At 40.8% G+C, this 15,665-nt stretch overlaps 1 protein-coding gene across 1 annotated transcript in view; it reads right to left on the bottom strand.

Moving 5' to 3' along the window:
- The window catches only part of TMC2 (transmembrane channel like 2), a 56,597-nt gene that overhangs the window by 23,635 nt on the left and 17,297 nt on the right, over positions 1–15,665 (bottom strand). Inside the window, exons 8-12 of the mRNA XM_027847855.1 lie at positions 14,711–14,853; positions 11,537–11,684; positions 9,409–9,597; positions 4,974–5,153; positions 2,565–2,714 (exon numbers count right to left, since the gene is read on the bottom strand). Coding sequence (XP_027703656.1) covers positions 2,565–2,714; positions 4,974–5,153; positions 9,409–9,597; positions 11,537–11,684; positions 14,711–14,853 — 810 coding nt within the window. The remainder of the gene's footprint in view (positions 1–2,564; positions 2,715–4,973; positions 5,154–9,408; positions 9,598–11,536; positions 11,685–14,710; positions 14,854–15,665) is intronic.

Raw genomic sequence — 15,665 nt, 5'->3', positions numbered from 1 at the left:
CTGCAAGAGTCCACTTGTCCATCTATTCTAGATGTTTTTGTATGTTACTTACTGTTATCACATCTGGGTGCTTTGGTAATTACAGAAGTCCAAGGGAACTCTTCCCAGTTCTCTTTATAGCTCCACATAGCATAGGCCATGGGCTTTGGTCAATTCAATAAGAATTCACTATGGACCTAGTGTATACAATGGATTATGCTAGGCATTGGGGATGCACAAAGGAACTGACATGCTCCATTTCCCGTCCCTTTGCACTGATTGACCTGAATGCTTGGGATGCACTCTCTCCTCACCTTGATCTCTTAGAAGCTCTTGTCTCCTTTAAAACTCCAGTCAGTACCATCTTCTGAGTGAAATCTTTCCTAATCCCATCCCCTCTGCCCCTAAGCAGCTGCTAATGTCACCCCTTGCAAAATCACCCTGTGTTTGGCACATTTGCATGTTGCGTCTATGTACACGTATGTATAGCTTCTCTCCCCTAATTCAACGTAAGCTTCTTTTGGGCAGGGACCATTTTTTCGTTTGGTCTTTTTGTCCCCAGTGCTTGTCGTATAGTTGGAACTTGATAAATGTGTTAAATGCTTGCCGAAGAAAACAGTCTCTACCCTCATCTAGTAGGAGGGATAATACCAGGGTGGAGATAACTAAAAATTATTATGATAAGTGAACAGAAGAGGTTGAAACAGAATGAGATGAGATCATTAAGAAGTGATAAATCCTGCATAGTTCAGGAAAGGCTTCCTGGAATAGGTAGCACTTCAGCCCATCCTGGCAGAAAGGAAACGATTTTCCAAAGTGGAAAGGGCGATCGCTCCTGGCATGGGGACAGTGTCTACAAAATGTCTGGATCCGTTTGGCTGGAAGGCAGAGGGAGTGGAAGGGGGTAGGATGCAATATGGATTGTTCTGTAGATTTCAGGCAGAAGGAGGAAGACCTGGAATGCCAGGCTTAGGAGTTTATATACTCTGTAGACAGTAGAGAGATTGAGAAGAATTTTGAGCAGAGGAATGAGATTGTTAGACTTGTGATCATCTTGTTGGCACTGCAAAGGATGTATGGGAAAGGGCAGGGGAAACAAAGTGTGACACCTGGTTAAGAAGCTATTACAATAGATAAGATGAAAATAAACAAGAGGAAGAAAGAAAATAATGAGGGATTCTTGCCTATGGATTAGCTAGAAGCCAGGACGGACCAGCAGAGGTCAATTGCTATAACCAAAAAGCTTCCTCTTCTTTTCTCCTCCCTACCACTCCTTTCTTATTCTGAAACTGTCAGTGCAGCTTTTCTAGGACACAAACTTTATAATTTATAATTAATTTATAATTTTATAATTAAAAAAGTAATAGATCTTGACTAACGTATTTGTCCTGTTTAGCTTTGGGTGGATGCCAGCTGAGGGAAGAAATATACAGTGGAAAGAGTCTGGGGTGGAAGTCAGGCAACCTCAGCTACAATGTCAGGTCTGCTCTGTGACTTAGGTCAGTGTTGGCCTCAGTTTCTTGAATAGAAGCTGAACTAGATGATCTCTAAGGTACCTTTTTGCCTTAGGATATAATTCTGTGCTCTCCTCTCCTTGCTGATTTCATGCTAGAAAGGGAATTGTTGGAAAAATACCACATTCCATTTTCCACATCAGCTTGATTGGCTCTCTGGATGAACACCATTTAGCCTTGTCTCAGTACCATATGCAAATACTTTTCTTCTTTCTGCACCCTTCCCCCGAAAGAAAACAACCTTGCCACTAAAGCTGAGCCATCTGGCAAAAGATATACAACTTTTTAATCCCATGGTCATTGTATTTTCTTTGACAGATGTCCAGACCAGTGAGTGCTCTAACTATTGAAAGGCAAAACTTTCACAGTAGATGGCACAGTGGATACATGGGCCATTCAGTGGTCTGGGAAAAGCCAAGTGAATCTTGTAGACAGGCAGTGTGCCTACTTGAATTTGTTCCCAGGGAGCATGTGCCATACATACCAGGAAGAAGTATCAGTCCAAGTAGCTTGATACCCTGCACCAGTGTGAATCACCATGGCCAATGTGATTGGGTGGGGAGGGGTTCCTTCTTTTTAAGCAAATGTCTCAGTTATGTTCAGAGACTGCCTATGTGGTGTTTGTTAATTATAGGAGGCGTGTGGAAAAAAGGCATAGAAAATTGAGAAAATGGGATCAGTCAGGGGGCTAGAATTCACAGAAGAAAATAGGTGTGAGATTTTTGTGGTTTAGAAAAATTGCCACATGGCAAACAAACAAATGAAAAGAAACTGGGTAATGATAGAACACAGGCAGCTAGGTGGTGCAGTGGATAGAGTGCTGAGCCAGGAAGATCTGGGTTCAAATGTGGCCTCAGGCACTTACTGACTGTGTGATCCTAAGCCAGTCATACAACCCTATTTTCCTCTGTTTCCTCAATAGTTAAATGAGCTGGAGAAGGAAATGGCAGACCACTCCATTATCTTTGCCAAGAAAACTCCAAAATGGGATCATGAAGAGTCAGATATGACTGAAATGACTGAACAGAGTGATAGAACTCTTATCTTTAAGGGAAAAACCATATTACTCACAATGCCCACTGTTGTCTCCCAGCAAGACCCTCTGGGCACATCTGCTGGATGAAGTGGGGGCCGAGTCACACTCTCATTCCACATAGAGGCATTGTAATAGTTAAATAGGGTCCAATGGGTGATGTTTTTTATCGCCTCTTCATTAGCAAGCTAGAATGGAAGGTTGACAGAGTGAGCTTTGAATTGCAAATCCATCAAAGCAAAGTAACTTGTACGTTATAGAAAGCCCTGGGTGAGGCCTCAGGAGGCCTGGATTCTAGTTTTGAATGTGCCACCAGGCCTGGTGCTCTATCTACTGCATCACCTAGCTGCCCCTGGTAAAGTCTGGCAATTGAATAATATATTAGTTAGGCTGGGCATTACTCACATAAGTGATTATGTGAGTACACTGAACCTGGGGGTAGCAAAGGATACTACATGGATAATGGCATAATTTTGATAGCTGGACCCCCACCACGATTTCATAACCCCTTGACCCCACCTTTCCAATACTAGGGTTTGAGGAAAGGGGACCTTTCTTCTCTGATTTTCCTTTCCTCAATCAATGTAGCTTAAGATTCCTGAAAAGTTAGGAGTTATGAGGAGAGGTTAAGTGAACTGTGACCATTTCTGTCAGAGAAGAGAAGGCTTCTTGGAGAGAGTAATAGAGGACTGGAATAATTTTCCTCAAATATTTGAAGATTTGTTAGAGGGGATATAATGAAGGAGCAGTGTGGAGTGTAGATAGAGATCTGGGTTCAAGTCTTTCCTTTGACACACACTGGCTGTGTGACTCTAGGCAAGTCATTTAACCCCTTAATGTTCTGAGTAACTCTCTGAGACTATAAGCTGATGACCTACAAAGGTAGAGGGAGTTTCTTCACCCTGGAATTCCTCATACTGATGAAATAATGGGTTCAGTCCCTTTACTTCTAAAGCATTTACCATCAAAAGGCTCAAAGTCCTCAAATGAATAGAACATCTGAAAGATGCCCAGGGACAAAGCTTTACCATCCTGATTTTATAGTTATGGAAACTGAGGCAGTGGGCATAAACCAGAGAAGAGGACCTAGGCCAGTCTTCATTAGATGACACTGAAAATTCATACCTCCAATGTTGAGATTCAAAGGGGCCCAATGCTGGGAGAGGATCAAGAAGAATGTTCAACAAGAGGGCGGATGGATAGATGGGTTAAGGGTGGGCTTGCAGAGTGGAATGTAGGGCACAGGGAAGTTAGGGAGGAGAAGTAGGAGGTATAAGTGACCAATATGGCATTTTACCCCAAGGTGGCCTTGAAAGATCCAAGCTTTATCAGTTGTTTTAATTTAAACAATTATTCAACACCTTTAGACCAGAGCTTCCTCTCAGTTGCTGGCAAGAAGGGCAATGTCTCTCCCTTGAACCTTGGCTGTCATGACAATGAACAATTATAATCATAGGAACTATCTAGTGAGAGGTGCCTCAGTGTTTCAGATATTAACAGTTCCTAGAAGTGTAAGATTTTAGAACAGGAAGGAACCTTAGAGATCACTTAATCTAACTCATAATTTACAGATGAGAAAATAGTAATTTTATGGGCTCAGACAGATTAACAGCTGGGTAAGGTCATCTAGCTTATTGGTGCCTGAGCTGGAAGAGGAACTCGAATCTCCTGATTTTCATCTTAGCCTTTTTTTTGTCTTTCACCCTGTAGAGCAAAGAAGAAATGCTCATTGATCTCCATTTTTAAAACCTGCCCTTTTAATTTGAATATTAAAAGGGCTATTGGAACCTGAGAATGCTAGCAGCTGTTACTAGCAGGGATGTTGAAAGGGATGTTGTCAGAATTACAAACTGAGGATGATGGCATTGAAGGATGCAGTATGATGGTGTCAACCTCATTCTGGGAGGCAGTGGACAGAGCATTGTCTTTGGAGCAGGGTCTAAGCCTTGGTTCTGATACTTATTAGTTATGTGACCATGGATAAATCTCTGAAACATTCCTCATCTGTAAAACTGAGATAACACTCAAATTTCTTAACTCTTAGGGTTGTCATGTCTTCCATAAAGTGGAATTTTTTTGGGGGGTGGACTTGTAGTTTTACAGGTTTTAGGACTTTCCAGTGAGGAAACTCTACTAATGCATCGTGGCACCTATTTGATGACATATATAATCTTAGAGAGTTGTCCAAGGTACTGAGGGGTTAAGCAATTTGCCCAGTGTCACAGAGCTAGTGGGTGTCAGAGGTGGCACTTGAACTCAGGTCTTCCTGATTCAAAGACTGGCTCCCTGGACATCATGCATGCTGTCATTCAGCTGAATATCAATGTAAATTGTTATCACCATCAGATTATAAATTGCAACTATGGCTCATATTAGCTATAAGAATAAAAATGACCAAATGTAAAATATTCTGGGGACATGCCTTTGGCATTATTTGTGCCTTTTACCTTCAGATGGACATCATCCATTAAGGCCAACAGGAATGTGTAGAGGTTTCCAAGAAATAGAGCAAAGATGCGTCCTAGCTGCCACTTCAACCCAATTCGAGGGTGGTAATTCTCCAAGGCAGCGATGGTTTCAAACAATGGTGGACAAAACATCCCCAAAAGGGACATTACAATTTCAACCTGCAAAATGGTGGAAACCAATCAATGATTAAATTTTTTTTGTCACTGTTAGTCACTGCTGGTGTGATCATAATGCCAACATGCAAGCATAGACTTCATCATTTTATTCTCATTTAATTTACCAATGTTTTAATTTATGATGACACTATCAAATCCAGCTCCTTGCCTTAGCTTCTCATTTCCTGGAGATACTGTGAGATGGTGGCTCAGATCATAGATGGGACGTTGGGAAATGGGAAATTCCTATTGCTCATGATTGAATCTGACTGCTTCAGGCCTTCTTGACCTCTGTCTTCTCTGAACTCCTATAAGATTTGTCTGCATCCCAGAACTTATCGGCTGATTACATTTGATTATGCATTGTCCTCTCCAGGAGGGGCTTATATTTGTTACTCCTATCACTCCAGAAAGATGATTATTTTATCCTTCTCTGGTATCGGTGGTCATATACTAACCATTTAGTATTGTCTGATTGCTCATTTGCTTGATCCCAGGGATGTTTGGCCCATGAGATAACCTGAATTTTAATCCCTTTGGAGATGGAGAGATGGGAGTAGCAATAACATGGAGATGGAGTGGAGTACTGGAAACTCTGTCTGGTGACCTGGCATCATTGTTAAAATCATACTAGCCAACAGCTATCGATATAGTGCTTTAATGTTTACAAATTACTTTACATATATTATCTCATCTGATTCTCCCCATAAGCCTGTAAGTTAGTTGCTAAGTGAGGTAAAGGTTGAGTGACATGTCCAGTGTCACACAGCTGGTGAGTACCTGAGGCAGGATTCAAATTCAGGTCTTCATAATGCAAAATCCAGTGCTCTATTTACTCCACCAACTAACTACATCATGGGAATTTGTTGGAGGTTGTCCATTAGATTGTAAGTTCCTTGTGGGTAGTGACTGTCTATTGTTTCTTTTTTTTTTGTATCCCCAGTGCTTAGCACAGTATCTGGCACATAGTAGGCATTCAATAAATGTTTATTGATTGACTGATTATGTTTGTAGGAACCATAGGGGTGTAGGCAGTGGCCTAGAAGGGTTCACTTACCTCACACCCTCCTTTAGCCTTGGTTTGCTATATAATGGAACATGTGCTTGACTAGGGAGTCAAAGGACTGGGGTTCAGATCCTGGGATTGCTGCTAATCTTTTGAGCAACTCTTCTTGGCTTTAGTCTTCTCTCTAAATTGAGGGGGGTTGGACAAGATGACCTTAAAGGTCTTCTTCAGCTCAAAAACTATTACCCTATGATCCATGCAGTGCTCTAAACATTGCAGTGAATGAATGGATGGATGAATGCAAAATGTACTGTGTTGGAATATTGTGCTCCCTTAGCTCCATGTCATTATGAGACCCTTTTATTTTGGCTCCCCCATCCATAAAAGCAGCTGGTGCCAAGGCAGTGGAAATGACCCTCAACCAGAAGGGACTGTTTCATCTTTTCACATAATCAAGGTACCCACAATTCCTTTCTATCAGCAGCAACATGATTCCTCTTGCTGTGTTTTGAAACAATGCTCTGTTAATAATGCAGATGGGGTCGTGGCATCAGTGGTAGCAGCAGATGCTGGGAAGAGGAGTTTTCCTGAACTCCTTCCTAGAATCACCCCAGTGGTCAACTCTGATACCTCTCCAGTTTGCTAATAATGCAGAATAAGGCAATGGTCATCACCACTGTGTCCAGATGAATTAGCCCTGCTCAGTCCCTCTACTCACTGATTTCTAGGCTGCTGGTTGTGGTGTTTCCTTTGGGAAATGACATCATTGAGTTGCTTGGCTATCTGTTTCATGTAGCTAACCCTTGGATCCACACTCTTTTTTTTGTTTTGGCAAGGGAATTGGGGTTAAATGACTTGCCCAGAGTCATACAGTTAATAAGCGTCAAGTGTATGAAACTAGATTTGATTCCAGGGCCAGTGCTCTATCCACTGTGCCACCTAGCTGCCCCTGACTCTGCAGCTCTTGATGTGCAAATAGGACCAAAGGGAGAATACGGTGACTTGAGTGCCAGATTTCAGATGAGAAAGACCTGAGTTCATAACCCACTTGTGACACTTTCTAGTTATGGAACCATGGCTAAATCACTTATTCTCTTATTGCCTCAGAAAGCTCTCTGAAACTTGTCATCAGAATAGGTGGAGTCCCTATATTAACAAAAATGTACTGTGCTAGGCACAAAATTTGCTAATCACTTGTGCACTTTGATCCACTTAATAGCTAACCCTACCAGAGAAAGCCCAGGACCCTGAACCCACGAGCCTTGGGAATAGCCAGGCTTCCAACCCAGTGCCCTGTGCCATCATCCTAGAAGCCACCCCTGTGGAGATGCAGTGTGAGAATTAATTCATTTGGATCCCTACTCTATTCCAATCAGTATCAATCAATTGATATGAATCGTAGGGGTAATGATTATAAATTCTGTATTTTAGGCCCCAGAACTGTGGGCAACAGATCATAAGATTATTTGTGTAATTATAGGAAACTAACTAGAGGCCCTCCACCCTTTATTTTCTCGTCGAGGTGACCAAGCCCAGTGTGGTGGAGATGACTCAACTACATGGAAAGTCTTCCAATTTATTTCTGTATCTCCGGACCATTCTCTCTTGTCCAACATGAGCAGGTGACCATCTTATGATCATCTTATGACCACTTAGTCAATAGAAATGCCCCATGCCTCACTCAGTCTTTGACCCCCCTGCTAATATGTCATTTTTGGCCCTCAAGAGCAAGGTCTATCAACCAATGAGATCCTGTATTTGGCCGTGCCTCTTTTGCATATTTGGGTATCAAATCCTATAAAAATAAGGTCCTGGAAGAGGAGGGCATCTCAGATCATGAGGAAGATCTCAGGTCCACTTCATTAGAGGGGACCTGGATCCTTTAATAAGGTGCCAATGTGTTTCTAGAAGAGATGACACCTTACCCCTTTATCAGCGAACACCTTAGCAGGGTTGAATTGGCTTTCATCTTGTACCACCTATTTCCCAGGGTTGTTGTAAACATTTAATGAGAGAGTGAATTCAAAGTGCTGTACAGTTAGCTAACTAGGAGAAAGATGAGGAAGAGGCATAGGAGCGGAAGAGGAGCAGTAGGGACAACACTTGGAGTAGCCCTAACTTTCTTCAAAGCTGAGCTCGAGAGGTAGCTCCTCCATGAGTTCTGACCCGACCCCGCCCGGTTGCTGGTGCCTCCTGCCCCCTGAAATCACCGTGTGTTTACTAGGTATATATTTTTAAATTTTCTTATAGCTTATATTCTTTATTTTCTTATTCTTTTCTTATGCCTTTTATGTTCTTATACATATTGTTTTCTGTGATCGAATGTCAGTACCTCAAGGACAAGGGCTGTTCTGGTTTGCCTTTGATCCTCAACATCTCACATTTGTTGTTGTTGAGTCATTTCAGTCATGTTCGACTCACCATGACCTTATTTAGGGTTTTCCTGGCAAAGATACTGGAGTGGTTTGCCATTTCCTTCTCTAGCTCATTTGATAGATGAGGAAACAGAGGCAAACAGAGCTAAGTGACTTGCCCAGGGTCACCCAGCTAGTAACTATCCGAGGCCAAATTTGAACTCAGGTCCTCCTGACTCCAGGTCTGGCACTCTATCCATTGCACCATAGTTGCCCTGAACCTAGTTTGCCTATCACAAAAAAAGTGCCTAACCATAAGTGCTTATTAATTGATCTTATAATTGTAGTGGCAATGAGTTTGCTAAGCAAGTTAATATGGTAAATGAGATCAAAAGCAAGAATATTTAATTGATTTCAGAGATCCAACTATTTCCCATACGCTAGAAGTGCTTACTTTAAACTACAGATAATTGATATACTAATTATAAATCAGCCTTTTCTGTTTATTGAAGACGATCCCTTAAGGAGCTCTAAGAGGCAATGATCACGAGCTAAGTTCAGGTTGCCATATGTGTGCATGCACGTATGTGTGTATGCATGCACGTGCACATGCACGCATATGCATGCATATATACACATGTATACGTGTATGTTCATATGCACATATATGTATATCATGTATGTGCACGTATATATGTGCGTGTGCATGTGTATGCATGTATATATATATGTATGTATGTATACATACACACATATGTCTAAGGAATCTGTAGTCCAAGCTTTCACAGGTTCAGACTGGCTTTGCTTGTCTACAGCTCTGCTGACCAGAGGCAGTCAGATTTCACTGTGTGCACCATTTGACACAATATAAGTGGTAACTTAGCCTTTTCCTTCTTACCTCATTCCTTTCATACCAGCTGACATTTTGCATTTTGGAGAATTCCTGGGATCGCTTCACCACAAAATAAATGAGATACCCACTTCCACACAAACAGCAGATGATGAGGAAGTTGGCCAACACCCGGAGGAATCTGGTCAAGTGGATGTTTTCTTCTTTGTTGCTTTCTTGTTCATCAACAATAGACTCCTTACATATGTATTTTAAAAAAAATTAACAAAAATAGTGATTGAGTAACTTGGAACTGTAGCCTGGCCTTCAGACTCCAAATGGAAGGTATGACCAGGCATCAAAGGTCACAGTAAACTACAAACTCTGTGAGGGCAGGAATCTTAGACATTTTTGTGTGCCCTGAACCACAATGTTGTGTGATCCATTCCACTCAAAAATAAGCATATGTGAGGCACCTACTAAGGGCAAGATGAGAGGCAAAATTGCTGGCCTTGGAATCAGGAAGACCAGAGCTTAAGTCTTATCTGTGACATCTCAGCCCTGTGACCGTGGACAAGCCACAACCTCTCAGTGACCCAGGTGATTTTCTAAGGATGTTAAGTTACTATTGAGTCACTGATCTGCATCAGTTGAGGTAGCTTTCACATTGGGGACTCCGCAAAACAAAGTCATGTGACTGGTACCCCACCTTTCCCCCAACTCCCTAACATTCAAAGTATTCTGCTAGACTCCGAAAATCTAAATAAAACTGTCTCTGCCCTCAAAGAGCTGACATTCCTTAATATTTACTCAAATATTTGCTGAATGAACAAATATTAGTAGTAAATAGTAAATTGTAAGCCTTGCAGGTCAGTCTCTGGTTTTAAATGTCAATATTTGAAGGTTGTGTGCTGAGAATACTACTTTCTATTTTTCTTTGGATAAAAATAGCTACGATACTGCTAGACTACTTACTGTTCCCTGTGGCACTATGGGTATTTAGTAAATTACCTCCTTTTGTGCCACCTGGGAGGGGTTCTTTTTAATCAAACAGTGAGTATTTATTGAGCATCTGCTATGTGCTAAGTACTATACAAGATACTATGAGAGATACATGAGAAGTATTCTGAGGAGAAAGATGTCATGCTGGGGCTGGGGGCTCAGTTTTTGATGGGAGGAAAAATTCATTGGAACCTTGAGGTACATTTCAATAGGTGGGGATGCAGAAGAGCACAGCAGATGTGTGGAGGCCAAATGTATATGTGTGTATTTGGGAAAGTTGTAGAGAATGGTCTGGTGCAATGATTTGTGTTGAGGGTCAGTGGGAAATGACGTTACTGAAGATCTTGAAAACTGGGCAGAAATTTTGACTTGATTCAGCAGACAATCAGGAGCCACTGCTTTGTGACATTCTCCAAAAACAATAGGCTTGTGTCATTGTTACTGTAGAATTGTTTGGCCACCATTTGGAGTTTTCTTGGCAGAGATACTAGAGTGGGATGTCATTTCCTTCTCCAGCTTATCTTATAGATGAGGAAACTGAGGCAAACAGGGTTAAGTGACTTGACCAGGGTCACACAGCTAGCAAGTATCTGAGGTCAAATTTGAACTCAGGGCTTCCTGACTCCAGGCCCAACACTTTTTCCACTTCACCCCTCTCCTATCAGTGCTTATGATGATCCAAAGGATAGGATTGATTTTTAGGCAAGGTTCCTGCCTAATGACTCTCAAATCACACCAAGTAGAAGCCTATCATCTCTGCTTATTGCTAAATTTGACCTGGTTCTTTGCTAAGTACTCAAGAATTTCTTTCATCCTTACAATTACCAGGGGTGCCAAGTAATAGTTGGGGTGCTCTAGGACCAACCTGAAGGCACACACCAGAGGAAAGAAAGAGCAATACAATAGAAATGAAAAATAGAAAACAAGGAGAAATAGAGAAAGAAGGAAATAGAAAAGGAAGACATCATGGATAGAACAATTCTCCATGATGATATAAAATGGATAACAAGAGATTCATTCATTAAGGAACAATAACTATTTCCCTCCTTAAGACTTGAAATACAGGTTTAACTCCATCTTATAAAAGTTTCTGTCATGAGGCTGTTAGGGAGGTTTCTTTCCAAAGCTCCAACTGAGATGGTTTCTGCCAGTGCCTGAAATGCCAGGAAATTTCCCCAAGAAAAAAGTGGGCTACCTTGAAGCTGGTAGTTATAGATGCATACTTGTTGTCAGCCGTCTCTGGATTGCCAATCAAATAGTCCCAGCTAGTAAACATCTTGAAGCTGAAAGTGAAGTTGTCACCATTTCCTTCACCTGTACTTTCTTGGGCATTGCTGGCCATGCTACAAAAGAAATATTATACAGGACCAAGAGACAATTGATTTCACCTGGCCCAATGCCATGCTCCCAGCACAATTCAGAAGTTACAAAGAGCTGGAGAATAGGGAAGACAGAAATCCTATAGCATAAAGTGACAGAAAGACAGATATCTTGGTGAGGGCATAGTTTGGATAGGTTGGATAATACTCTGCATATAGTTCATCCCCCTGGACTGCAGCATTTGCAAATGTGAATCTTGTTAAGTAAGAAAGGGGCAACTCTTTTTCCTTCTTTATTTCATCATTCAAAACATGGACAGAGGGCAGCTAGGTGGCTCAGTGGAGAGAGCACCAACCCTGGAGTCAGGAGGACCTGAGATCAAATCCAGCCTCAGACACTTGACACTTACTAGCTGTGTGACCATGGGCAAGTCACTTAACCCCATTGTCTAGCCAAAAAACAAAACAAAACAAAAACATGGACATATCCAGAGGTCTATCCAGGGTCAAACAGCAGGTGTGTGGTAGAATTAAATTCTGACTGTATCAGATGTCTTACTTATTATAGAATATATATGTTATATGGAAATTGCATTTGGATTTTGTGAGTTTAATCATTCTGCTACCATCTTCTCTTGGTGCCTCATCATGACATGGAGGTGATTTGGGGTTGTTAGAGCATATGGCAGTAGGCCTAAAGTTTTGGCAGATTCTGCCAATCTGAAAAGGCTTTAATTATGGGTCCATTGATGGACTGTGAGCCTGTCATTTAGCATAGATCAAGGGCTCTTAAGTTTTTTTTTTTTTGAGAGAAGGAGAGAGAGAGAGAGAGAGAGAGAGAGAGAGAGAGAGAGAGAGAGAGAGAGAGAGAGAGACTCCTTTGGCAATCTTACGAAGCCTACGAACCCATTCTCAGAATAATATTTTCAATGCATAAAATATGTAGGATTACAAAGGAAACAAGTAATATTGAAATAGTTATCAAAATGTAAACAAGTTCACAGATTCCATGTTAAGAACCCTTGCTCTAGATAAATGTGAACAGGCTTATCATCAGAAGATTGGCTACCAGGTAATAAATATTATTGTCCATAGAAACTCACGAAGATCCACTTACTAAGGCATGGAAGAGTTGTGATATGTGTCTGGGGAGGTCATCCATAGGCATGGAATTACTGATCCTTATAGCAGTAAAGTATTAATAATAGTTTATATTTATATAGTATTATCAAGTTTTCCTAACTTACATATATTATCTCATTTGATCATCACAACTACCCTGTGGAGTGGGTGCTATTAGGTTCAGATAGATCAAGAGTCTTGCCCAGGGTCATACAGCTAGGAAGTTCCTGAGGTAGGATTCAAACACAGCTGGTGTCTTCCTGCCACTAGCGATCTATGTGCTACATCATGTTGCCTCCCATAAAATATTAAAAAAGCTTGATAATTAGAGGAACCCGAATACATCATGAAAAATTCTTCTGTAAAGTGAGTAAATAGCTCCTCTGTCCTTGATCTGTTTTATAAATCTAGATTTTCTTTTATCAAGTTAACTTGAAACATTATTGAGTATCTATTAGACACTTAACTATCTCATTGTAGCTTGATTTTCTTAGGATCAGATTCCTATAAATTTAGGGACCTGAGAGGCCATCAAGTCCAATCTAATTTTTAATCACTTCTAGTATCACAGAAATTGTCACCAATAATAATAGTTTGCAGAACATTAAATAGAAAAGAAGATTTGCAGGATTATGACTTATCCTAAGATTATTTCTTTCTAAACCCCATTGAAAAAGATGAGAAGATATGAAATAATAATATCAATAACTTATTTTCATATAGGAAATTATAATTTTCAAAGTGCTTTCATTTCCATTATCTCATTTGAAATTCAAATTCTTTGAGTTAGGAAGTAAAGATAATATCCCTGTTTTACAGATGACAAAACCAAAGCTCTTTCATTGTGGGGCTCTGCATATAAATGCAAATATTGGCTTACAAGGATAATATTTAACATGAATTTGGAAATGCTCTGGGCAAGATGGAACAAAATCAGAATTGGTAGGAATCAAGGAGCATAGCCAGGACCAGCTTGCTGATTTGACAGGGCTGGAGAACAAAAAATTAACTGATGAGTATATTTTTTTCTTCCTTCCTTCCTTCCTTCCTTCCTTCCTTCCTTCCTTCCTTCCTTCCTTTCTTCCTTCCTTCCTTCCTTCCTTTCTTCCTTCCTTCCTTCCTTCCTTTTTCTCTTCCTTCCTTCCTTTTTCTCTTCCTTCCTTCCTTCCTTCTTTCCTTCCTTCTCTTTCCTTTCTTTTCTCCTTCCTTCCCTCCCTCCCTCCTCTCTCTCTCTCTCTCTCTTTCTCTCTTTCTCCCCTCAAGAAGAAAGCCTAGATGTGAGCTATCCCAGTAGAATGTTAAACCAGGCCTGCCTATATCTTGCTATCACTTCATGTTGAGATCAAGAGATTACTTGATTTTTTATATCCTCCTCCTTGTTCTAGTAGAAAATGAGGAAGGAAAGAGGGAGCTGTCCATGGTGCATGTGTAGCCATACAAGCCTTAGTGCTGGATTAATAAAAATGATGATAGCTAGCATTGATACAGTGCTTTAAGTTTTAGAAACCACTTATCAAATATTATTCTATTTTGTTCTCACAACAGTTTTGAGAGTTAGGTAGTATTATTATCCCTATATTACAGATGAGGAAACTGAGGCAGACAGACATCAAGTGACTTGTCCATGGTCACACAGCTTGTAAGTGTCTGAGGCTAGATCTGGACTTGGGTCTTCCTGACTCCAGGCCTAGAACTCTATCCACTGTACTACCTAGCTGCCCATTGGTTACTAAGAATAAACAAGGAATATCATACTACAGGTTGAATCATGAGCTATGCAGGTAAAGAGGCTCCAATATAATTGACCTTTTGGATGAAAATGTGAACTTTGCATAGGAAGTTTGTGGGTGAGCTGTGCGAGCTGAACTTGAAGGGACAGCTAACATAGAGGAGACAAAAAATATTTTAAATCAAGGAACTCTACTTACGATCTAATGACAACCATGAGACTGTAACCAAACACACTGACCCCCACCATGAAATAAGCCATTGGTAATCTGTACTTCAGCCATCCAATAGTCCTCTGGTTGTTGTAGTATCCATAAAAGAGAGCAGAATACTTGATATAACCCTGCAGAATAGTAAAGTCAAATGTTTACTGCTCTGGTGACATGTCACTGAGTTTAATGAATATGTAATAAACTCAGTAAACTCAGTATATATGAAGTACAGAGACCCTTATTTTATGCTTTTATTTTTGCAGTGCCTTAATTAATGCTTGAGGTAGAAAGAAGGGAAGGAAGCAGGACTCCCTTTTTCTTCTAGCTCTTTTACTTTTAAGGTCTGCAGTATATTTTCTGCCCTTTACCCTCCATCATCATATCCTTTCCTTTGTTTTTGTTTCTTCCCTTTACAGTGTTCCTTTTTCTCCAAAGCCCAATTGATATTAGGATGTAGAAGAGTTAGAAATTGAGGGTATATTTAGTGATAAGGTATGTGCATGTGTGTGTGTGTGTGTGCGTGTGTGTGTGTGTGTGTGTAAATCCATTCTAGATCATTTATATCTTTCCATTATGCCTCAATGTCTGGATTTAACGTGGCTTCACAAAAATCTGCTTCTTTTCTCTTCTGAAGTGCTTGAGGTCTGGCCACTGGGAATGAAATGCTATAGCATCTGTGGATTTTTTTCTTAGGTTCCATCTCTGCAAATCAAAATCTCAGTTAGGCTACACTGGATGTATGTCCAATGTATGGCTAAAGCAACCAACTGTTCTGGGGTGGGAGAAATGATTCTGAGTTTGGACCACTTCTTATTCTATGGGAGAAAGGGTTCTGGAAATGGGCTGTCAGTTAGGGCCACCTGATTCCTTACCTTAGGGTTAGTATTGGATAGGAGGTGTGTGTGTGTGTGTGTGTGTGTGTGTGTGTGTGTGTGTGTGTGTG

The sequence above is a fragment of the Vombatus ursinus genome, unplaced genomic scaffold, assembly GCF_900497805.2.
Source record: "Vombatus ursinus unplaced genomic scaffold, bare-nosed wombat genome assembly UNPS02005459.1, whole genome shotgun sequence".
Taxonomy (NCBI): Eukaryota; Metazoa; Chordata; class Mammalia; order Diprotodontia; family Vombatidae; genus Vombatus; species Vombatus ursinus.
This window is presented reverse-complemented; position numbering and strand designations above follow the sequence as displayed.